This window comes from Phodopus roborovskii, unplaced genomic scaffold (assembly GCF_943737965.1).
Source record: "Phodopus roborovskii unplaced genomic scaffold, PHOROB, whole genome shotgun sequence".
Taxonomy (NCBI): domain Eukaryota; kingdom Metazoa; phylum Chordata; class Mammalia; order Rodentia; family Cricetidae; genus Phodopus; species Phodopus roborovskii.
In genome coordinates this window covers 17783886-17809597 of record NW_026126567.1, presented here as the reverse complement: position 1 = coordinate 17809597, position 25712 = coordinate 17783886, and the positions used below count along the sequence as shown (strand labels likewise).

Sequence of the window (25712 nt, the reverse complement as noted above, 5' to 3'; positions counted from 1 at the left end):
CTGCCTAAATACATGGCCAAAATAGCAAGGGAGAAAGTCTTCAGGGCAGAGGGAAGGGCTGCATGGGAGGGAGCCTGGCAATTAGCAAGAGTGGATAATAGGACAGTGCAAACCCAGAGCCACATGGGACAAGCTGCAGTTGTCATGACCTCAGCCACCGCTGCCACCTCAGCCACTGCTACAACTTGTTCTGAGTTAGAGTGCACTGTGAATGAAACACACTCTGTTAAGAGTCTCTCTCACAGGGGATTTCCTGTGAGACCCTGTCTCCTAGTAATGTTAGAAGCTACACCCAAAAAAGTCTCACAAACATGAGCAAGACAATAACAGTGTGCATGCCAAAGGCGATGGGGAAAGTCTACCAGGCCTTGGCCCTCCAGAAAGAACTACAGGGCGCAAAGGAGTGCCAAGAGCTGGAAAAGTGGTCCCCAGGGAAGAACATCAGTTGGCCATCCAATACCAGAGTCAGCCCTGAAACATGCATATGAGTAGCATTATACATATTGGGCAGGATGGAGTTGCACATCTAAGAATATATATTTATGTACATATGCATAGCTATGTTTAACAACAATTAAAATGAATAAAGAGACCATGAATTTGAAAGAGTAAGAATGTACACCCACATGGGAGCGTTTGGAGTGAGAAAAGGGATGGAGGGGATGATGTATTTATATTATTATAATATATTTTTTTAAAGAATAAAAAAGTGCTTCACACTCTGGGTCCTCTGAATACAAGAATGGGAGCATTGTTCTTGGGATGCTTGCTCTCTCAGGAGGCAGCAGCTGCTGAAGTAATCTGGTTGTGTTGGAAAGAAGGACCGATACAGTGGAGTAAGTAGGGAAGCGATAATTCTCTTCCTTTACTGGTAGGTAACAGTTGGTGATTTTTAAATACTTATGATTTTTAAAATAAATCTTTGGAAACACATCAGGAATGAGGGACCTATTTTATTTTCTCTAATTTTTGAGCCAAACGCGCCTCTCCTTTTAGTCGTATTTAGCACAAAATAAATCTCTCTTTTGATGACAGCCTCTTACCCACAAAAACGGTTCTTTTCCATTTTGCTCATATTAACAGCTTCAGACTGGACTTGAGATCTTTCCAATCTTTCCAACCATAACTAGGTTCCACCTTGACAATTGGAAGCCCCATCCCTGACATCCCTCTGGGTACTGATGTGACAGCACTCTCCAGCCCAGTTCTGTAGCAAGGGATTGACTTGCTTCTGTGCCGCACATCCCTTCGATGATGTCCCTTAAGAGGCCTGGTAAATGAGTTGGTGCACCCGACTCTGGGGTCCAGAGCACTGTCATCAACTTTGAAGGAGGAGGACAGGGTTGACGTTGGCTGTCTTCCTCCATCTCTTTCTACGTTATCTTTTGAGACGGGGCCTCTCACTGAACTTGAAGACCCCTGCTTAACTCCTGGGCTCTGGCCATCTGCATATCCCAGTGCTGGAATTATGGATGTTTGCTGTGACAGTGGGCACTGGGATCTAAACACAGGTCTTCAAGGCCCAGCCTGTGATGTGCATTTTATTGACAACCATCTCCCCCAGCTGTACTGTCATCCATTTGTGTTTTCAACAATCATGGGAGAAAGGAAACCAAAGCTGAGTCGATAAATGTCACAAGACCTACATGCTAGTGACCTTAGGAAGGCCTTGGTTGTGACATAGTGCAGAATGTTCGTGTACCCACACAGAAATCGTTTACTGCCATTTTTATATCACTTCCTATAGGGCGATATAAGACAGTGTGGATCCAATGGCCACACTAGATTGCACAGTGTAACCTGCCTGGGGAGTCTTCTTGTGCTACAGAATAGCAATTAGACCAGTAATCTCATGCATCATTCTTAGCCTGGAAACTTTTACTGGTATGCCCCCAAATACCTCCCTTTGACTGGGCTCCGATCTGAGCAGGGAACCTGTGTGTGAACGAAGCATGCACCTCAGGCCTTTGCACCTCTTCCAGTTTTCAGGGAGATTTGGAAGGTAGGAGAAGGGGGCAGGCAGACCTCTCAAGTTTACATTGTCCTGGCAACATTTTCCAGTGACATGTGAGCTAACTTCACTTTTGCCCAAACCTGGGTGCCATTACCACAAACTCATTTGGAAAACAAAAACAAGGTGCTGTGTGGAAGATGAGTCTCCTCTGCTCCCTGCCATCCATTTCGGCAATTGTTTAACTCCTCTCGGTGTTTACAGGACTTAGACACTTCAGGGTGGTCCTGACAGTTCTTTAAAGTGCTATGAGCTAAGTGCTCCTCCAGGCAGGCCTGTATTTCCAGGTGTGCCAAAAGAACTCGGTGCGCAGCAGCAATTACCAAGCTGCATCTTCTCAAAGATGAATGGACAAGGGTGAGGTTGGATGTGAGGGAGTTAGGGAAGCCACGGGCTTCTTTTGAGAGGGGTGAGGTTGGATGTGAGTGAGTTAGGGAAGCCACGGGCTTCTTTTGAGCTTTATGGTAAATGTCATTGTCTCTGTAGTTACTTTCTTGAGTGCTGGGAAATTACTCTTGAGCTTTGTTACATTGTTTGTTTTTGTTACAGAGAGACAGTATCCCCCATAGCAGTCAGGCTTGACTCCTGGACACTGAATCACTGAGCAGCAGAGTCAGCAGACTCTTGTTTTACATCTTTTTGCTGGTGAAGTGGCTTCAGGGCAAGCTCTACAGCAACCAGCTCAGTGTCTCTCACCATTCATTTCCAGTCATCCTGAGGGTGTCTGTGCCAGCTGCCTAAGTGCAGCTGAAGATTCCACACATCCGCCCCAAAGATTTTCTCTTACTGTCTTATCCAAGGAAGGCCAGGACCATAATTGTCATTACCTGTGTCAGCTATGTATCTGTTTCTTAGGTTCTGTGGTAATAGCTGATTTAATTCCTGACAAACCTGAGGGGGAGGTAATTTTATTGTCTCTCCCCACCCCCAATCCTGTAGATTAGAAAACTAAGACTTCCCTAAGGGCATTCCCTAGCAGTTGTAATCATGGAATTAGAACTAATACTAACTGTACTACTCTATTATTATTAATTTCCTCTACAAAGACGTCTACTGCCATGCTTAGTCTTTCACTTTAATGAGAAATTCTAAAATATCCTTGTGAACATCACACATCAAACTTCACCACTGACATTTTCCCCATTAGACTTGTGACTCTGTGAAGATAATCTCCGTGTCCACCTCAGATGCTCAGAACAGGAAATGGCTTGTGCTAATAAATGAGATAATCCATTGGCATGACTGCATTTTCAGCAACATGCTATACATGTAATCACAGTTAATTGTTATTTTTCTATGAATATCACTGCCAGCCACATGTTTTTAAACAACTTTTTTGTGGTTGTGTGTGTGTGTGTGTGTGTGTGTGTGTGTGTGTGTAACAGTTTAATGGTCCTTCATATCCTACCACCTACCTTCAGCAGTTGTCCCAGCCTGGCCTTCTAGATATCACATTTTTTATACCCCCAATCTGATCCTAACAAGTCAGTAGGAACAATAGTGACATCTCCTCCCCTGTTCTTATCTCAGTCTGAAACATAGACCATATATAATAATTCTAAGTAAGTATGAGTGGTTGTCTAGAGATAAGATAGATAACCTCACTGGCTGCCTTTGACTGACTGTCCCTGTGCATCTAAGAAAGGACATTCCAGTCAAGAGGAGACTCGGCTAGCAGTGGCATCCCTGTAAGGGATGTGTCGTAGAAGCAGACCTTGACTGTGTGTGTCCCCAGCTCACCGGCCTGAGATGTCTGCTACTAAGCCTGACCCTTTGGCTGGAGAGAATATTCCTCAGGCAGGAGACCTTCTGCATGTATGTTTGCTCTCTGAGGTGCTGTACCTGTTGTCAACGCAGCCTGCTTGATGACTACTTTCCTCATCACAGCCACTGTCCTGTATTGGCCCGATGCTTTTTGTAGGTTTGATTTTTTTTTTTTAAAACCAAAAAAGTGACTATAACCTTGTTCTTAATGAATTACTGTTCACTGATTTCTATATTTATTTTTAGAGGTTAAATATTTCCCCTAAATACATGCTGCTTTTGTTAAAGTTACTTTTAATAAAAAAAATTGAGATGATAAAATCCTTTGGAAATTTAGATTGCCCTTGACTGGTGGGAATTTTCTTAGCTATTTTACCCCATTGTGTACTTGACTAATCGGTTCTGCTCAAAATGTCTTAAGCAATGACCGGTCAGTTTTAAAACTCTAATTCATTTTGTCCCTGGAATTTATGGTTTGTTTCTGGCTTTCTTGGCATGTTCTGATTTTTTTCACTCTGTCCAAACTGGTACAAGCTAGTGTCCCTCTGATACCCTATTGGCACTTTCTGAAGTTCTGTCGCCCTGAGTTCTTGTTAGTAAGGGCTGGGCAGTGGCCAGGGATTCTCAGCGAACTGTCATCGAGTTGTCATCTCTTGGTGAAATCCCATCTCGGAGCAGTTGGCCTCTCAGGCGCAGGATGTTGCAATCCCTCGGTCCCAATCTTCAGGATTCCTAATTGAACAATGCAGGGCTCTTCTCGTGCGAGCCCATCTGTGCAAGGCTTCATCTGCAACTTATCCTCTCGGCACGGCTTCTCGGTAATGTCTCTGAGCTCCCAGTGGGGTGTGAGAGGTCATTAAAAACCATATTTTTTTCCTCCTTTTACAGAAAAAAAAAAAGTTGGATTGCTTGGATTTGCTTGTTGTTTTCTTTTTCCGCCTCATATGAACTCAGACCACAAGATGCTGTGTCCACTAGATGGTTCTAAAAGCAGACTTCTCTTTTGCTCTGTTTTGTGGTTTCTGGAAGCATCCAGCATGGGGCGTTCATGTCCCTTTTATAAACACCCCAGGAACTCCTTTTGCCTTTGCTTTGGAGAACAGTTTCATCTCAGGGTTTGATGTAAGTTCCAAGCGCAGAGCTATTGAGCCCTGTTGAGAGGCTCCTGTGATCCTCTGCTGTTGGCCCTCAAGCACAGCCGTGTGCTCTGCTATCACCGTTGAACACACAGCCGCTGCCGCTGCAAAATGACTTGGCTCTCTAGGTAAGCCAAGCTCTGAGTTAAGACCCAACAGTAGGAGTTTTATTTCCCCTCATGCTTTGCTGTTTCCTCTTCAGAGCTGACCCTTATACTTCCCCAGGAGGACAAACTGACAAGTGCTGTTCCATTACATCCTGACCCCAGATTCCTCTTATCACACTCTAGTTACATTCGGGATTTCAGGTTTCACTTGGCCCTTCTGAACACTGTCCAGATTGTGAAGATGGATTTAAAGACAGACTTATTAGCTTTCCTCCAGATAGCTTCGCTTTGATGAAACTAAGAGGAAGACTATTGTATTCCTTACTTTCAAAACTGAGTGTTAATTAAAGTTTGTGAGGAAAATGTTATAAATTGGCGTGTGCCGGTGAGATATAGGATATTCTAGCTATGCGGCTTTGCCTCCAGTTAAACATTAGAACTAGCTGATGTCATCTGCTGTCTCCACCCCCCAACCCCATCTTATCCCTTTCAGTTGTCATGGTAGGAAAAGAGAATCTATGAGTTTCAGTCGGGGTGTGATGGTGAAGGTTTAGCAGGGTGGCCCCTGTCTGCAGCGCATGCTAATCTCCGGGTGGAAATGCTCCCAGCCCTGATATGACAGGGTGGAATGCAGACCTGGGCGGAGGTGTGCAGTAGCGTCTCCACCAGCTAGTGCTGCACAGGCAAATGACATCACAATCCCGAGTGGCCGGGAGACGTCATCACTGGGAGGCATTGGGTTTTAAGCGTTCATCATCTTTGATTTTAATATAATTTCCATATTAGGAGGTTATGTCATGTAACTTTTGACAATGACTAAATGTAATAGGTGGTTCACAAAGTTTCCGATAGTTCGTTGTTTGGCTCCCATGAGCTAGGATGGGGCAGCATACATTCTAATGATGGAGAGAGAACGATGGTCCTCTCCATTGTAAGTTTCACTAACATTAGAGCCGAAAGCCCCAACTCTCTACCTCCAGGGTTTTCCCCGACTTTCAGAAACTGCTCAGATGCTCCTTGTTTGTACCTCTCAAAGACGGCATCATACCTTTGCTCAGGAATTAGCAAGTCCCCCATAGTTTGCTTAGTTTAAACTTGACAAGGAGCTGAGTTTTAGAACAAAAATCAAATGTGGCAAACAAACTTTGTACATTCCCACAGCCTAGAGATTCCCATTCTTTTGTTTTTACAGTACAGGAAGTGATAGCTCGGGCTTTGTAGGCTCTGTACCTCCTCTCCTCTGGGGACTGGCAAGTTCGGTTGACACTGTCCTTTTAGTTTGTCAGGCAAATCCCAGTGGACCTGCCTAGCAATCGGAAAAGCAACTGCAGACAGGCCTTTATTTCTGATATGCCTTTTGGTAGGCAGGTGTCTTGGAAAACTCCTAGAAGAATGTGGATGATACATATTAAAATGCCATCTGCTGACCTTATTATAGTCATATAGTCAAGTAATTGAGCCCAAGAAAAATGGGCCTCCCCATGGCAGAGCATGCTGAAACATAAATGGTTTCTCCTAACCTCTGTGTTGCTTCAGCCAATTTTGGTGAAAATCTGTTGGCTATTACTTTTTTAAGTCAGCACACCATAACTCTGTGTGTTTATGGGCACATAATGATTTGATATGTGCATACCTAATGTACTGAACAAAGCAGGCTAATATGTGTGCCCATCATCTCACACACTTACCATCAAAGGACAATCTACATAAGTGTCCTCAAGGCCTGCCTGCCCTGCTCATCTGCCAGATGTCCCAGAAGCCGGAGTTAAGATCTCCCAGTACGTAAGTCTGGAAACATCTTCCAGTTTTAAAGTTTTCTGTTTCCTCCTCTCACTTCCAGTCCCGGCCTGGTGGTGACAGTCAAACATCATGCAAGGAGTGTAGCCAGGCAGCCTCATTAAGACCCACACCCCCGTCATTAAATGAACACATCAAAAGGAAACATGTGAAGCCATTGCATTAACACAGCCAACAGCTGCAACGTAGCAGGGCGAATCAGCTCATGTGCCTGGTGGTTTTCCTGACTTTTGCCTTTTAAGGCTGTACAGGAATTGTTCTTGTTTTCATTGGAACGCAGATGAGTGTCTGGCTGCAGCTCATCAGGCAGCCCGAGCTCATGGGAAGGTTCCTTCCCAAGGACTGTTCACCTTCAGCCCAGTGGGAACGCTTCCCTCTGCACTTCACCCGTGTGCACACAGCACACGCCTAGCCCACCACTGGAGTCTCACCCCACAACTGTCATCAGCTATCACAGACCACTGTGGAATGTCTCACATTGTTAAAGAAAAAGGTCATATTCAGAGGCCTGATGATGGAAGAAGAACATGTTGGTGTGGTGAGGATGAGTCTTCATGTATTCTGGCGTATTGATCCAGGGCCATACACATGGCAGGCAAATGCCACACCCACGGAATTGGAAATTATCAGTTGGTGATACTTCATCTAGCATGTAAAATGTCCTAGGCCTGGAAAAGTTCTCTGGCAGGTGTCCTCATTTGCTCCATCTCCCAGGTAGTGCAGTGTAGGTCGAGGGTACAGAGGGTCATCTCTAATGAAGACCCGAGATTTCCTTAGCCCAAAATGCAAACATTTCTCCATACGATGTCAAAATGAGCAATGCGTATAAAATAATTTAAATTAAATGAGTGCAGCGGGTGTACACTGATTTCTTCAGCACTCAGGAAGCAGAGACGAGATTGTAAATTCACAGCTAGCCTGGGCTATATAGTGAGATCTTTCTTCATCACCCCCAAAGAAAGTTAAATATTATTTTTGTTTATTACCAGTTAAAAGCAGAATATTTATCAAAACATTGTTTTTTCTCTTCCACACCCCCCTTTTATTGTTTTTTAAAATTGGTATTGTTTTCTGTTTCCTTGGGTTCATTTTGCTACCCCTCTTTCTCCTCTTTTCAGCTCTTCTTCCTGTCTCCATGGTACCCATCCTTTCTCTTTTCCTACATCCTTGTCCTGTTAGCAGCGAAACAGTCAGTTACTAAGAATTCATTCAGCAGAGCAAGAAAATGGACTGCCAGAATTTCCAAACTGTGAAAGGTTTTGTTTTTTTTCCCTTAGGGGAGAGACCTTCTGTTCCCCCCCCCTCCACCTCCATTTGATACACTTGCCAAGAAAGTGAGTCACAGATGCAGGTGTCTGGAGGTGTGGGCAGGCCGCCCAGCTAGTGCTTCCTGATTATATAACCTTTGAGAGTCTCCAAGAGAGATGGAGCTAAGAGCTGTGTTGTGCACCGTGCCAGGCAGGCTGACCATAGACAGGCAATGCTTGTATCCCTCCTGGCCCAGGGAAAGCATCGTAAGTTAATGTTTAAATTGGAATCGTGTCTGCCACAGCTGTGTATGTGTGAATCTCTGCTTTACGGTTGACCAGAGTAGCCATGTAGAACATGAAGGGAACGTTTTCTCTCTGACAGAAGCTGTGTTGTTATTTATTCTGTGATTGAAAAAGAGTTGGATAGCCAGAAAAGTAGCAAATGGCCTGATACACTGTAATAATAAGGTATTCCGGAAATGCATGATATATAGTCATTGTATTTCATCAAAATGTTAGGTAGCATCAACTTCAAGTTATTTCATCTACAATAATTATGAAGGTGCTTAACTTTTGGTTATGTATGTGTTTTAGCATATATATGTATGTATATATGAGTATCCTATATTTGTTATATGTCATCAAGTTGTTCCTTGATTATTAGAAAGACGTTTTGTGATTTTAATTTTTCAAAACGTTCATTTCCTTTTATGTTTATGAATGTTTGTCTGCGTGATGCACATGCACCGCACGTACTCCAGTGCTCTCCGGAGGGCAGAAGAGGGTGCTGGATCCCCTGGGACTAGAACTAAGGATTTTTTTGAGCTGCCATGTAGGTGCTGGAGACCAAACTCAGCTCCTCCAAAGAGCAACGAGTGGTTTTAACTGTGGAGCCTGACACTCAGATTTTAATGCTGGAAGTCAGTCAAGGGTACTGTAGATTTACTGTTTCCTGAAGTTGTGGATCACTGTCCCCAGAGCATAACATGGCCATTGTTACCTTGCATGGTAGCTGTGACTGCAGACTTTCTCAGGCCTGTGACCACACCCTTGTGGGAGGAGGAGGGGTGAGGGAGGGTCATTAGATTCTAACCTGAAATTCCAGCCACTCCCTCCTGACCCAGCAGTAGTACACAGTGCTCCCTTAGCAATAGGAGGTACTGGGAAGTGCTGCATTATATACAGGAGGTGGAAAATTAGCTAAGGGGGGCCTCTACAGATGCAGCTTCCGGGAGGTCATAGTCACCCATGTTGGCAGGGGACGTTTCAGAGACATGAGGTCAACCACACACCTGTGAGTGATCCTTTATTTATTCTCCAAAGTAGGCTGAATAATAGTGGCTTTTAAGCTGGACCTGGGCACAATTGTCCCCCTTCTACCTGCCATTGGTACTCTTATCTGAAGTACGCATTTCTTTACATCTCCCCAGGAAAACTAATGCCATGCCCTTTAAGAGCTGACAACTGAATTCTTGTCTTTATTTCCCTGTCTGCCTTTGCCTCCACCACCCTGGAGAGGTGAGGAAGTGCAGAGACAGCTCCTCAGAAGACAGTAAATGTGTTGATGTTGACTTGGGAGTGGGTGCCAGGAGGTGGGTAGCCTCTTAAGCCCCTGCCTAACACCTAATTCTTCTGTGATTCTACAAAAATAAAAACAAATCAAGGCAGCAGAGTAAACCTTGTTACTCTTGAGGATTATGCTGCTCATCATAGGTGATACTTGAACGACGGGAAACAAGAAAACAGTATCCTGAGGTCTGAGTTAGAAAGCGAAAGAAAGGAAGAGGGAGGGAAAATAAATACTGCACTTAGGAACAATCTTCCAGCAGAGATGCCTCTTGATGGTCTTTCTATCTTCCAATGTCTTCCTTCCTCTCTTCCGTGTTTTACAAAGTTTTAATTATAGACGTCTTTACTATCCTTGGCTAGGGTTATTAAAAGTTATTTTTAGGCTATTCTGAATAAGATTGTTTTCCCGATATCGTTCTGGGTATATTTGTCAGTGGCATACAGGAATTCTATGAGCTTTACTGAACTATTTTATATTCTGCCTCTTTGCTGAGAATGTAATGGGTTTTGAGAGTCTTCTGGTGAAGTCTTTAGCATCTTTTAGGTAGAGTCATATCACTTTCTAAGTCCATGTGATTGGTGATATCATTTAACTGAGGTATTTCTCTGTTTTTTGATGGGATGGCTGGATCCCATCAGCTGGGGATGATGTCACCAGTACTTTTGTGCTTGGGTTAATCTGTGACTTTACATCTAGTAGTATTTTTTTAATGGAACTGACTGCACTGGTGTTTCAGGCATGTATGCTCCCTCCATCATGAGTAGAGACCTTCATCTTTTCTCACCTGCTTTGAAGTCCGTGTTGTCAGACTTTGAAAAGCGGTACCAGCTTAGTTCCTAGGTGTGCGCTTGCAAACCTTTTTCCATCCATTTGTTCTAAGGTAATGTCTATCTTTTGTGATAGTGTTTGGCTTTTTTTTTTCCTCTTGCTTTACTATTATTCTAGTGTGGTTTATTTGTTCCTATAGCCTCATGGATGGATTTTTTTTTTTCTCTTAATTATGTAGGATTCCTTTAACTATCTTTCGTATAGCCTGTTAAGTGGTTATACACTTTTTTTTTTTTTTTTTTGTGGAAAGGTATTATTTTCCTTCAGCTCTGATGGGATTGCCTGGTACAGCAGTCTGGGTTGGTGGTTGCCTGTAGAACTTGAATTCCTCCTGTACAGACTATCTGAGCTTTCAAAGTTTCAGTTAAGGAATGCACTGTTATTCAGTTAAGGACCCGCCTTTATATGTAATGTGTTTCTCTTGCAACTTTAACTATATTCTCTTTGTTCTGTATATTCAATGTTTTAGTTATAATATGATGAGGGAGGTGTTGCCTCTTTTCATTTGTTTGTTTATTTGTTTTGCCTAGCTGTCTCCAGAACTGGATTGGCAGCTTTTTTCTTACTGGGGTATCGTCTGTTTCAAAACATCTTTGAAATGTTTTCTCTGTCTTCAGAGCAAGATTCTCCTCCTGTGCTCGCTGTATGCCTTGGCTTTTGCAGATACCTTCTTTTTCCTTTGTCTTTGTTCACGGTGTGTTGTCCACCTCCTCCCCTTCTCTTTCAAGCTTGGTACTCTGACTTCCCAGATCCTCTCTGCTGCTGTGACCTCCAGCTTTCTATTGACTTACTGCCTTTTTACTTCCAGCATTTCAGGTTGGTTTTAATTCGTTACTTCTGTCTCCTTGCTGAATTCTTCTTTCTTGCCACCACCACCTTTGTATCTTTGCACGTATTTATAGTCACTTTTAGTTCTGTCCGGGGTGTCATCTAACTCTCTCTCCGTAGATGCCACTACTGTACATTACTAATTTTGGGGAGTTTTACCGACCTGGCCTTTTCTGTTTCTTATGCTCCAGTGCTGGGATTTACACATGAGGTCTTTATTTTTGTTGTGCACTTTGTTTTATCAGTTATATTCTTTTACTTGAAGTATTTACAGTGTTCACATGGGACTTGGCTGTGGTGGTGTGTCCTTGAGAAAATAATTGCTTTAGTTGAGGAGCTCAGGGTGCCTGGTGTAAACTTTATATCATTCCCTGTGTAGGATAACCGGGAAAGCAGCCACGGCTTCTTGGTAGCTCAGCTGTGTGGATATTGTACTGGCCCATTAGCAAGAGTGGCCCCTTTGACTTAAGCCACTGTTGGAGGATAAACAATCGAGTAGTGTGGAGTGTGCTTGGATTCTAGTTACTAACTTGAGGGGTGGGAGGAAAGCACGGTGGCCAAGTGTGAGGACCAAGGATTGACTCTGAAAGAGAATTGAGTTTGGTAGGGAAGGAGAAGCTGGGACACTCTTAGGGCCAAAGCCTGAGAGAGTGTTAAATCTCTGACAGGTATAGTTAGGTAAAAGAGGAAGGGGTAAGAGTTAGAGAAGGGGTACTAAAGAGACTAGAGCACTGGCTGCTCTTCCAGAGGTCCTGAGTTCAAATCCCAGCACCCACATGGTGGCTCACAACCATCTCTAATGAGATCTGGTGCCCTCTTCTGGCCTGCAGGCATACATGCATGCACAAGTGTGTGTGTGTGTGTGTGTGTGTGTGTGTGTGTGTGTGTGTGTGTGTAACATTAAAAAAAAGAAAGTATAAAAGACAGGGATAAGAGCTGGGTATATGAGGTGGCTGGTGAGTATAGTAAAGAATGCCTTCTAGCCAACAGGGTGGAGGACAGGAGCAACTGCCCTAAGGCCTAACTGAGCAACATGCGGACAAAAGCAAAATCGCCATGAGCAATGAATGCAAGAGTGGAAACTAAATAATAGAAAATAAGGAATAAAAATAGTTGAGGTGTTAATTGTTGTTAGCTGTGCTGAGTTGGAATTTCTTGGTTTCCTCTGGATCTCTGGCAGGTGGCAGTGGTGTGATGTGAGGGAGAGGAGAGGAGGGGCCCTTGAGCTCTGCAGCTCCAGTGTTTCTGGGTTCTGAATGGGAAGGGGTGAGACTGGATGTCCCTTGGATTCCTGCACCTCCTCTGGTTCTTTGGGTCTGGGTTATGTGAGGGGCAGCGTTCTTAAGCCTCAAACACACACACACATACTACTATTCGGGATAGTGATACGACAGTGTTACTAAATTGCTCCTTGGGTCTGAATAGCTATCATTGAGTAACAAGACAAATGGGTAGAATGGGGGTGGTATTTGTGGGATGGTTCTGGAAGTTCTGTGTGTGTCCTGTTTGCTCCCATCACCTTCCTGTATCCATCCCATAGCTTTAGATGCCGGATGGAGTCATTTTGTGCCCAAAAGAGCCCAGTTAGCCATTCTTAGAACTCTACCATGAAACAAGATGGGTAATTTGTTTGATATTTAGATTAGAAATCTACTGACAGCCAGATATTTAGCCCTATATGATCTTGGTTTTTGTCTCTTATGGTTGTTGTTTTTATAATTTGAGACGGTGTTGTAGCCGGTGTCAGCTTGACTTCACTATGAGGCGGAAGCGACCCTGAACTGACCTTTCTGCCTCTGTCCTCCTCCCCTTTCCGCCTCTCCCCCAGTGCTGGGATTTCAGACTCTAGTACAGAGGGGTGTTTTCAAGTGGTTTAGAAGGCTGGGGTATAGATCAGTGGCAGAACGCTTGCCTAGCATGCAGGATCCATTCCGTAATAAACACAAGGAAAGCCCAGTACTTTGAAAGGTGATGTCAGTCAATCATAGCATTCCTTTAGACACTTGTTTTCAGCAGGGTGGGGAGAGGAGGGGTAGGGGTGAGTGGGGGCGGGGGTGGATGACTAGTTGCCAATTTCTTGTAAAAAAAAGAAAAGGAGAGCATTCTTTTGGACAAATATATTACCGCACCATGTTTAGTTTTGCCATCTTTCCGATGAGTTTGCTAACTGTTGTGGTTTCTCTCAATCCCCTCTCTGTCCCTGCCTCTCCTGTCTCAGTATCTCTTTGCTACTTATATTGCTCCATCAGCCGCCCTCGACATTGGACTCGAACAGGAAGGGAAGAAGGACATCTACATGAGAATACAGCCACCATTTGAGGACCTCTTTGACACAGCGGAAGAATATATCCTTCTCATCCTTCTGGAACCCTGGACACAGATGGTGATGTCAGACCAAGTGGCTTACAGAAAGGTAAGCCTGGCAAACAGTGCTACAGTGCTTGTAGGAGGTGGTTCAAACACGGCCTCAGGTGGACCACAGCCTCAGGTGGGCTCTGCAGTCAGGACTGGGGAAGCCCCCAGGCACAGGCAGGGGAAATGCTCATTAACTCTGTCTGTTTTTATCTTCTTCGTTTGTTTCTTGTCCCTTCCCTATTGCCTCCTAACAAAAGGTTTAATCGCCGCCACTCTTGGCTGTCTGTACAAGCATGTCAGAGGAGAAATGTGAACTTTTACTTTGTGCAAGTAGCCAAATTGGTGTTGTCCTTTACTGACATTTCCCAGCAGTGGTCTTAAAGCTAATGGGAGAGACCCATTTTATTTTGTGTTGGATGGGTTACAGGAACTATCTCCCCCTCCCATAGAAAATCTAACTGCTTCCGGTGTATCCTGAAAAAGCCAACCCTCTGACTTCACCATTTCTATTTAAAGTACCAGGTGTTCATCAGATCATAAAGCCTGACTGATAAGTTTGTACACACCTTTTGACATGCCAAAAAATGTCATTTTAAACCTCAGCATGATTATCATTGATGAATAGAGGAAATTTCTTCTTTAGCTATTTCTTTTGAATCACAAATTAAAACTGTCCCTGGGTTGTTTTTTTTTTTTTTTTTGTTTTTGTTTTTGTTTTTGTTTTTTCCATTAGGTAAATGCACATACCCAGTATGTGAGGCTACTGTTGGAGTTGGGTGCCACTGCTGAATTTCTATTCTTTATGTGACACTTTAAAAGCCTCTCTCAACTTATATTTATAATATACCCTGCATTTCACAGAAGGAATGTGAAGTCTGTAATGTGATCCTCTAATTGTAAGATAAATTTGGAAGTATAATTGCCCTGAACCAAAAACATTTTGGCATTAGCAAATGAATCTTATAAAAAATGTGTAAGATAGATTATATACTGTTTGTGCTTAATAAAAGGAAAGCATTAATCTTAGTTCTAGAATATTTCTTAGCTTCGCTGACTGTATGTTGTGAACTCATTCCCCAGAAGGACTTTCAAGCAGACCACGAAAGCTAGCTAGCTGTTAGATACAGAAACTTCTCAGGCACCTAGCCAGCCAAACTTGACTGTTTCTTCCCTACAATAGAGAATTGAAGAGTGGTTTTATTCTCCTGCCTATAGGAAATGATGCTTTATATGTTAGAAAGACAGATCGGCTATGAGCAGTAATTTAACCAACTGTTTCCTCTTTTGCTATAGCAATAAACCACTTAGGAACGCCTGTAGACAACGCTGCCCCTTCTTTCCTCCTGGGAAGTACTTGGTTCATACAGCCTTGGCCTTGGCCTTCTCTGTGACTCATTCTCTTACATTAATTAGAAACTGAAAATATTATCAACATAGTTACATTGTCTGTGTGTGCCCAGGGAGGAGGGGCTCACTGACAGCAACTGTGTCATTGAATAGAAAGTATTCATTCTTTGTTGTGTACACTTGATGTGTCACCTCATTGTAGCATTGTAGCTAATATTTTTAAAGGTGGGGTGGCTTTCTGCTCCTGCCTCGAAATCAATTGCCCATTTTTTGGTAAACTACAATCTGTCCCGAGTTTTTTATAATGTGCATTCTACTAGTATAAACTTTGTTGATTGTTAGGTGGAACTACAAGAAGAGACCCGGCAGCTAGATTCCACATACTTCAGAAAGCTACATGCTTTGCATAAAGAAATAGTTCCCAAGAAGGCTGAGGTAAGGCATTCTGTACTTAGAAAATCGCCAGTTAGAATCCTAGGGACAGTTACCACCCTGTCCGCTGCTGGTAAGTGATCTCATGTCGAGAGGCATATTAGTTAAATAGGCACCACCCCGCTGCCCTTTGCCTGGCATACTTGCTACATTTGACAAGCTGCAGTGTTATACTGACATGTTCAACATAGCTGGAAAAACCAGCTTGATCAAGCGGCAGAGGGACTTTCCTAAGACCGGAAACTTAAGCCTTAAACTACATGGTGAACCCTTAATTGGTTATTCTCTGCAAGTCAGTAACCATATTTGTTCTCAAATTACAAGAGTTCAATCGTATTTCCTAAACAAAAAGAAACTCTCATAACTATAGCAATAGATTTTTAAAAATATGGAACATAATTGGAAATGTCAGTACAAAGATAATTGGATCGGTTAGGATATTGACTTTTATTTTTACTTACAAAATTATGACATTTATTAGTTTGTTTGTTTGTTTTGAGACAGTCCCCTGTAAACCAGAGTGGCATTTACCTAGTGTGTAGCTGAGGAGGACCTCAGTTAAATATATGTGCCACTATGCCTAGCTCAAATTCTGAAGCTTGTATTGATTAGATAGATCTTGATCAGTTCATAAAAACCATAAAATTAATGTATGCATCTACATAAAAGTTGCAGCTAATTGACCGGTTCAGGACATACAGTTATATAAAAATATATGGAGTAAAACACTAATGTCAAGCTGGGTGTGGTGGCGTACACCTCCCAGCACTCAAGAGGCAGAGGCAGGCTGATCTCTAGTTTGAGGCTAGCCTAGTCTCCAGAGTGAGTTCTAGGACAGCCAGGGCCACAAAGACACAGCCTGTGTCAAGAATAAATAAATAGATAGTTAGATAAATAAATAAACCAATCCTCCAACTCATATCATGTGATCATACTTAGGTAACATTACATATATGAACATACATGTATGTATATGCAAAAAGAGATGTCTGGGAAGAAGTTCACCAAAATGGGAGAGAGTTCTGAACAGTGGGTTTTGAGTGATGTTTAGTTTTTTTGTGTGTGTGTTTAACTGGAGTTTTTACTTTCATATAAATGTTTTTCAAAAACAAAAGTTTTTAAAATAAAATCTCAATAGTTGCTTTGTTGATGCAAAAGATTTTGATGTAGCATGAATTCAAACTGGGGAAATAGATAAGCATCCATAAAGGTAGTACCTAATAATGTATTTTAAGATTCGGGAAGAAAATTTATTTGTTTGTTTACTTTTATGGATTTTCAAGACAGGGTTTCTCTGTGTAACAGTCCTGGCTGTCCTTGAACTCACTTTGTAGAGACAAGGCTGGCTTCGAACTCTGAGATTCACTTGCCTCTGCCTCCCAAGTGCTGAGATTAAAGGCATGCCATAGGTATGTAGTTTATTTAGATATGTGCATGTATACATATTTGCATATGATTTATATGTAAATGTATATGTGTATGTATATATACACAGAAAGACTATATATGGTGATGGTAGAGAGAAGTAGGAGAAAGAGAAGGGAGGAAAGGAAAGCACGTGCAACTAGGGAGCTTGAGCCAGGGTAGGAATAGAAGACAGGAGAGAGAGAGAGAGAGAGAGAGAGAGAGAGAGAGAGAGAGAGAGAGAGAGAGGAGAGAGAACAAACATAAAAGAGGGAGCCATTATTGGTTTGAAGAGAAAACTGAACCTAAAGAAAGGTCTAGAGACCTACAAGACTGCTGCCAACCAACAATGTGAGCAACCGTGGAAAGGCTACCATAAATGCCCTTCCCGGAGAGTGAGATCAACAGCTAACTTATCCACCATCATGGAGCCCTCATCTAGTACCTGTTGGAAACAGAAGTAAACATCCATACCTAAACACTGAGTCGAACTAGACCCAGATGCAGAGAGAGGACAAGACCAGGTTGCAAAAACACATAGAGACAGCTGACCTGAACAAGGAGGAGCCAATGGGCCCCCAGACGATAGCTGGGAATCCAGCATGGGACTGACTCAGGCCTCCCTGAATATGGGTCTCAGCTAGAAGGACTGAGCAGTCTAAGGGACCTCAGACAGTGGAACCAGGATATATTCTTGGTGCACAAAAAGACCTTGTGGACACATCCCCCATGGAGGGATACTCCCTTAACCTAGAGACAGGAGAGAAGTCCTAGTCCCTTCTTCAAATGACTTGACAGATTTACATGACCCCACCTGGATGGCATTGCCCTACATGTGGAATTGAGGTGGGGGGATGGTCAGGGTGAGGGGGGAGAGAGGGGAAGAGGGAGGGAGGAAGGGAGGGACAGAGAGGGAACTGGGATCGACATGTAAAATAAAAAATATATATATATATAATAAAAAAAAGAGGACCTGGATCACCCAGTCAAATAAAATAATAAGTTTTTAAAGACCCATGAACAAAATAATGCATAGTATTAGGGAGGGTATAAAAAGCCATGTTCTGAGTGACTGTTCTCTGGGGCAAGTGACATCCATCTTTGGTAGTTCAGCTGTATCTCTTGCAAATGGTTTTCTGTTTAGTGTTTGTTGATGGTGTTTATCCCTCATAGAAGATTGGAGAGCATCATGAGACCATCTGAGTATCAGTTCCCTATCGCCTGTTACATACCTCCCTGCCTTAAATTCACGTGGCTCAGATAGAGTATATAAGTTGGAGATTGGGGTGGGGTGAGTCATTTTATGATTTTGTTTTTATTCAAAAGGCATTTCCTCTTCATTAAGAAATCAAAGTAATATTTTAAAAGCCAATATTTTGTACACGATGGCATGCACTTGCACATAGAGTACTTTGTTTATGCCTATAAATGTTTACTAGTATTCATTAAAAAGGATGGAATAAAAAGAAACAGGGAAAAATTTGAGAGTTAGAGAATGAACATCCGGTGTGTTTATCCAGTTCTACCCGTTGTTAACTGGCCTTGGCCAAGGAGGTAATTTTTATTTTAGTTTTCTGTTTAAAACTGTAGACAGTTTGTTGGATTTAAGAGATTTTGTGAAGTATTTTGTCACTAGGACACCGCTGGATCTGAGACGGGCATGCTGTCACTGTCTCAAGTCCCTAAACAAACGGAGTACTGGAGTAATGTCCCCGAGGAATACAAGCATTTCACATTTAACGATCTACTGAACAACAAACTGGAATTTGAGCATTTCCGCCAGTTTTTAGAGTCTCATTCTTCAAGGTGAGGGAAAATCTGGTTTTAAATATGTTTCTCAGTTTTTAAAAAAAAAATCCCTTTTTGATACTGGTTTTGATTTATGCTATATTAACGGCTTGGCAGGAGATCTTTACCTATGGCAGTGAAAACTGACAAACAAAAATCTGCTTAGGTGACTTGTCCGTACACACAGCTGTGTTAACCTCCCATGTTCCAGCAATCGTGCGACGTTTGTTGGTGTTCTTAGCGCTAGCTAGCTTGAAACACTTTTTACGCTTTGCTTGTCCTGCAGATCCCTTTAGTACTTCTGGGGAATGTCTCTTATATTTCACTAACTATTGTTAAGAGTTCACAGTCTTATTAACCAATACATAAATTACACGTTGTAGCTTTGGAAATTTGTGTTCCACAAACTGAAATATTGATCATCTTTTTCTATCTCTCATTCACGGACCCTGGTTTGAACTCAGGGCCAAACTTCACCATTTCTCCTCATCTTGGTGAGGAGTGTTCTAAATTTGCCCTGTTGTTAAGTAACCATGACATTTGTTCGGGATTTCCCCCTGTATTTGAAATTGGAGACACTAGTCCCACATCAAATGATAGCTCTTCATCGCCAGTTTCTGGCCCAGGTACTCCCTGCCAGAAGGCATTTGTTTGGAAGGGTTAGGACTGAAGAGGCAGTGGAACCCCCCACTGCACGGGGCTTGGCTTGGCTTGGGTTGTAGTCACTAGTCCTTGATCTGAGCAGACAGCCCCCTCCCGACTGTCAACAGCTTGGCTGGTCTAATTGAATTTAGAGGGATAACTAAGAAGGAGTGTGCTTTCTTTTCAGTATGGACCTCTCCTGTTGGATAGATATCGAGCAGTTCCGAAGAATCCCTTTTAACGACCAAAAGCAAAGGGAAGCAAAGGCTATATACATTAAAAACAAATACCTTAATAAGAAATATTTCTTTGGCCCCAGCAGCCCAGCTTCTCTGTACCAGCAGAACCAGGTATGAGCACATTTGGGTGTAAAAGCAATCCTTTCTCTTTGCCAACAGCGTGACAGTCCCTTTGTATTGTGTGTTGCTTTTTTGGAGGTAGACACTTTGGTTTAGGTATTTGTAGGTACCTACAGGCATCTAAGTATTGAGTACCTACAGGCATCTAAAGTTCACTCAAGTATTACGTGTCCTAAAACCTATTATTTTAAAAGTTACTTTAGTGGGTAAAATATCATTCATCAATGTTGGTAGTAGGGGCAGGGTTCATAAGTTTTGGGAGTAAAATCACAGCCTCACACTGATTTGAATTTGTCATTTATTCATTGAGTGACTGTGTGCCATTAGTATGTCACACACAGGGGGCCCAGTGTAAAACCATATGGACAAGGGCCTTGCATCTTCAACAGTAGAAAGCAGTCATTGCCCACCACCTCGAGTCTACCTACCACCTCTGACTTTTTCCCTTCAGCTGCTGTTACTCAAAAGGCTTTGATCTTGGAAAACCTGTTTATGATTATGTCACCCTAGAATGGTCATTTTATTTTTTTTTTAGTTTTAGTTTTCTCAGACAGTGTCTCTCTACATAGCCCTAGCTGTCCTAGAACTCACTCTGTAGACCAGGCTGACCTCAAACTCACAGAGATTCATCTATCTCTGTCTCCCAAATGCTGGGATTAAGGGTGTGCACCACCATGCCCAACCTAGAAATTTTTCATAGACTATGAACATAGGTTTAGCCACTTCGTTGTACCATGACAGTGGCCTGAATATTTACCCACTAAGAACAATAAAGCCATCAGTTACAGGAAACAATCTGATTGTACTTTTGAATTTAGAATTAAAAAAAAAATATTTAGTATGCAGTTTTTTTGGTTATTGTTTTTACTATCTAAAGAGCAAATGTGTATTTTTTTAATTTTAGGAGCTTACAAGGATGAATATTCTTAATGGCTTATACTTAGACATGGAAGTTTCAGATTAATGTTAAATTCAGTGAAGAAAAAACTCTGAGACATTCATGAGTTCAGCCGACCTGCACCACAAACTGTCTGTCTCTGGAGGGGGTGAAGGAGCAGGGCTTGGAGGGAAAGAAGGTGCACGTTGGAGGCGTGGCTGGGCATCTCTGTAAGCAGATGTGTGGGATGAACACATGGGAAGCATGCATCCTCTGTTTGGCTTGTGCTCCATCGAATGAGGTTTTGTGGTATCTGACACTGCGTGTGAACAGGCTGTAGTACATGCTGCATGCTGAGAATTTAGGCGACTGCGGGAAAGCCCACCATCACTGTCCATCAAATGGCCTCACAACTCTCCTATTGGCCAGTCTTTGTCTTTGCCACTCTGCTCTTCCGTCTGCAGGAACTTCACACTTGGGAATTTTGCCTCGCACTTTGTACAGATCATCCTGTCCCGGACTGAGTTTAGAACTGCTTTGCTCTCTCATCAGCTAGTCAGTCTTTTTGTTTTCAGGAAGATGCAATCTGATTTTTTACTCTTACCTAATATCGTTGGGGATGGCAAAAAAGATGGTTTTATTATAGGTTATACATTTTATTATTTGTTATATGATTATGTAAAATATTAGTTGTATTTTCTTAATTTTATTCATCAAAGGTAAACTAAATCCAGAAGGCTTATTGCAGTGAGCAGAACATTGACAGTACATAGAAACGTGTGGAAAGAGCAATGATTGGCTGCCAGGCAGCCATGGTTGAGGCACTTGGCTGCCACGGGAAGACTCAGGCCATGGACTCGGGATGCTTTGCCAGTGCCACTGGCTGTACAAGCCAGTTGAGCACCTGTAAGATCAGGCCTTCCTCTACCTGCCTCCTCCTCTGTGCCCTTCCTGAATGTTGTCAGCTAGAAGCACCTGTGGGACAGTCACCCCACCACGTGTGCCCAACAACCCAGCAACCAAGTTAGTGCCTGGGAGCCAGGGAGGAGACCAGGGCAGGAGTTAGGCCCTGGCACCCAAAACAAACACACATAAAACAAAAGCCACCGTGCTTCTCCCAATATTCCATAGGAAGCAAAAACCATGCATTAACCACCTCTATGGACACCACTGCGTTTAGGTATGACATAACTAGAAGACAGTCTATGGAAAATGGAAATTGTGCCATTTGCCCAATGCGATGCAAAACGGTCAACATGAATGAATGAATCGATGGCTTTTATTGGTTAAAAGAAAAGCATGTGGTTCCTGTTCTGTTTTAACCCTCCTAGGTCATGCTGCTGAGTGGTGGCTGGGGGAGGATCCTTCACGAGCAGTTTGATCCATCCGTGCTGGTGGAAATCCAGAAGCTCGTCCTGAATAAGCTGGAAAACGTGTGGCTGCCGTTGTTTCTCACAAGTGAACAGTTCTTATCACGTCAGAAGATAAAGGTACATGAACAGCGTAGTCTTGGGGCAGTGATTGGCAGAGCTCAACCAAACCTGGCCTGTTGACTTGCTGCCATCCTCTAGTGGGTAATTGTTAAAAGCATGGACTGGGACTTCTCCCATTCCAACCCCAACATTTGCCATGCACTCGTGGCTCCTCCTCTTCTGAGATTCATTAGTTCAGTTTTTCCATTGGAGAAATAAGACAGTCAACGACAACTGCGCTAGGCCATGTGTAGCAGCATACGCCGTAATCCTCTGGAGGTAGAGGTAGGGGGATCGCTGCAAGTTACAGGCCCAGATGCAACTGCATAATGATGCCCTATCTCAGTTGTAACAGCAATAATGTGTGCTTGGTTTCCTACTGTGGCACCTGGCTAGGAGAACAGACTTACACATACATCACCTAGTAGTGCAATTGGGTTTTGTTTTCTGTTTTTGTTGTTTGGTTTGGGTTTTTTGTTGCTTTGTTTTTTATTTTTATTTTTGCTTTAGAAACAGGATCTTTTTACATAGTCCTTGCTGGCCTAGAGCTCTCTATGTAGACCAGGCCTTGTACCACCATGCCTGGCCGGCAATTGGTGTTTTTAATGTTACTAAGTTTTCACACAGATAAGCAAGAATATACAAGAGCATTCATTGCAGTATCACATGGGATAATAGTTAAACAAGTTAACAGTAATTCCATTCTATGGGAAGCTTTTCAGATTTCCATATATAATAAGATTATAAATGGGATTTTGTAGTGAGATATTCACTTTGTCTGCACCCACTGGATGTGGGGATAGGGGCGGATGTTACCTGGGGGAACTAGGTCTGGGGAAGAGTCCCCGGAGCACTCTCTTGCTTGCAGCACGGGGACAGAAGAGCATCCAGAGGCATCCGTGGGACCAGGAACCTGCTGGTGTTCATCTGTCTCGGTTGTAAGTTATTTCTCCCTGAATAAACATCTATTTAACCTGTCTGTTTTTCCTGATCCTTATTAAACCACGATAGGATTTTGATATAACAATGAGTTGTCCACATGGACTGACTGATGTCCACATGTACTGACATGCCCACATGTATGACACATGTTATTTACTGAGAGACTAAGAAGGTGCAGGCAGTACATAGGAAATGATTGTGTTATGTTCACTTCTGTTCTTTATCTTCATACACATAGCTATGCACAATCATCTGCCATGTTTGTGGCTGTTTGTTCCTATGGGAAAAAGCCCTGGAAAGATCTGCCTCTTGAAGAATATGTTTGGAAAGTGAGGACTTTGCTTTTTATTTTTTAAAACAGGCTTATCACTTGCTTTTCTTTGATTTTATCTATATGAAGCAAGCATTACTTTGGTTGTTTAAAATATCAGCAGTATATCTAAAAAGAGGTTGGCCAGTCATGTATATTTTTGATTTTTAAACATTAATGCTAGTCAGAAAAAAGCTTGAAAAATATTCCTCTACATTACTTTCAATTTGTTAAGCTCTTTGCGGCCTACTGATCTGGAAAAAAGCCTTGGTTATTTTCACTGAGCACGTTAGGAGAAAACTGTAGTTAGAACAGGATTTATAGTACAGGGACGAGCTAACTCACTTAGCAAGATGTTTCTAAGCTCTGGGGAAAGTCTAATCTCCGTTGACTTGAGGGAATTCCCAGTTCTTTCTCCATAGCCAGGGGAAGTGACGTTCGGCTTGCTGATAATTGTTCACCATATTTTCTCTTTATCTTTACCACTTGTAGTCATTTCCTGACTTTGCATTCTTTGGGTGGCCAACAAAGAAAACTACTGCTTCTAGCAGCCTTCAGCAGAAGATGCAAAGCAGGGAGAATTTTGAATAACCGATGCTGGGGTATCTCACATGCTTAAGAGAGGAACTGACGTCCGGAGCTTTAGAAAAGATGTAGCCAGGGGTGGTGGACACCTATGTACAGGCATTGCTTGGCAACCTCAGAGCATGTAGTAACTCAGGGAATCTAGCAAGAAAGACCAGGTCTCCTTCCTCTGACCTATGGCTGTCACAAAGACACAGGGCATGGCATGAGCTCGATACAGAGCTTGCCTGGCATGCAGGAGGCTCCTGGCTCAGCTGCAGCAATGTTTTATTTTTCAGACCTGGCCCTTTCAGATGAGCTTCTGGGAAGATCTGCTACGGAAAATGCACAAAAAATGTACAGTGTAGACTGGGCAGGAACAGTTCCCCAGAGAAGGGTGACATTATATACAACCAGAAAACTCCCAATTACAAGTTGTCCCTTGGTATTCAGAGAGGACCCAGGGACCACTAAAAATCTGACAATGCTGAAGTCCCTTCAGTGAAAGGAGGCTGCATTTGCATATGATTATGTTACATTTCTCCATCTCCTTTATTTCATCATTAGATTACTTATGAAATCATAATGCAATATAAATGCTAAATAAATGTAGGACAATAAATATAGGGAAGGGGAGATGCCTGTTCATACTTGGCACAGATGCAGTTTTCTTATGTGAGTATTTTGCATCTCAGGTTAGTTGAATCCATAGATGAAGAACCAGCAGATACGAAATACTTTCTGTATTCCTGCAAAGTATGGGTCTCTCCTGAAATCACGCATGGAAAATGTAAAGCGGCTATAGAACAGCCCAGCGCCTGTGAGGCCATCACTTAACTCCACAGTTTCAGTTCTTACACCAGCTGAGCGACACTGTCACACACATTTGGAGCAACACCGCTAGGTGACAGTGATGGTGCAGCCGAGGAAACCGGTTTCCCTGGGGAAGCCACCCAGAGTGCGCCGACTGCAGGGTTTCGAGTCTCAGTCTGAGTCTGTCTCCAGAGTGACACTTTCCTACCTAACCTGACCTTTGCCTCTTTTCTTAAGCTGTTAAAATGCTAAACAGTTCAAACTCTGGCTGTTCTGGATATTCTGATGAAGTAATTAATTGGTTCTTCTTTCAGATACAGATGAAAGACATAGCGGATGAACTTTTGCTACAGAAACATGACAGGAAAATTGGAGTTTGGAAGGTAAGTAATTATATTTTCTCTGTCAAAGTAGCACACACACACATACACGCTCATACACACGTGCACATTCACACACACACTCATCTACACACTCATTCTCACACACGCATGCACTCTCATCCACACTCATGCATTTACATACAAACTGTTCTCACACACACTCACATACACACACTCATAGTCATATATACTCTCACACACTCACATACACACACTCATAGTCATATGCTAACTCACCCACACGTACACTCTCTCATCTCCCTCCGTCACTCTGTCTCTGTCTCTCTGTCTCTCTCTCACATGCACACTCACACATGTGCATGCACTTACACACCTAGTTCCTGACCCTGATTGTCTAAACCTCCGACTGATGGCTGCTTGTGTTCCTGCTGGCAGATGGAACTTGGGGGAAAGGGTGACTTTGCAGGGCCCCTGACCTCTCAACTGTGGAGCACACGATGGACCTTAAAACACGCACTTTCTACCCGAGGCCCTAGGTCTGGTCCCCAACACTGGGGCAGATGGGCATACACACACCTATTTAACTGTGTGCACCCTGCGTGTGTTCTTACAGAGTGTGGTAGTCTAGTAGCAAGACAGCGGGTCACACAGAACGAATAAATCACAAGAAGCACGACCATCAGGCTAAATCATCCTTCATTACCCCTGTGCTTCAAATTGCAGCTTAGCTTGAAAGCAACTGCAACGACTGTTATTATGGAGATTATAAAAA

The 25712-nt window shown here is 42.9% G+C and overlaps 1 protein-coding gene across 1 annotated transcript in view; it reads left to right on the top strand.

The window, feature by feature from the left end:
* The window catches only part of Rgs22 (regulator of G protein signaling 22), a 95267-nt gene that overhangs the window by 53822 nt on the left and 15733 nt on the right, over positions 1-25712 (top strand). Inside the window, exons 15-20 of the mRNA XM_051202544.1 lie at positions 13510-13704; positions 15336-15428; positions 18466-18635; positions 19447-19609; positions 21827-21985; positions 24911-24979. Of these exons, the coding sequence (XP_051058501.1) occupies positions 13510-13704; positions 15336-15428; positions 18466-18635; positions 19447-19609; positions 21827-21985; positions 24911-24979 (849 nt within the window). The remainder of the gene's footprint in view (positions 1-13509; positions 13705-15335; positions 15429-18465; positions 18636-19446; positions 19610-21826; positions 21986-24910; positions 24980-25712) is intronic.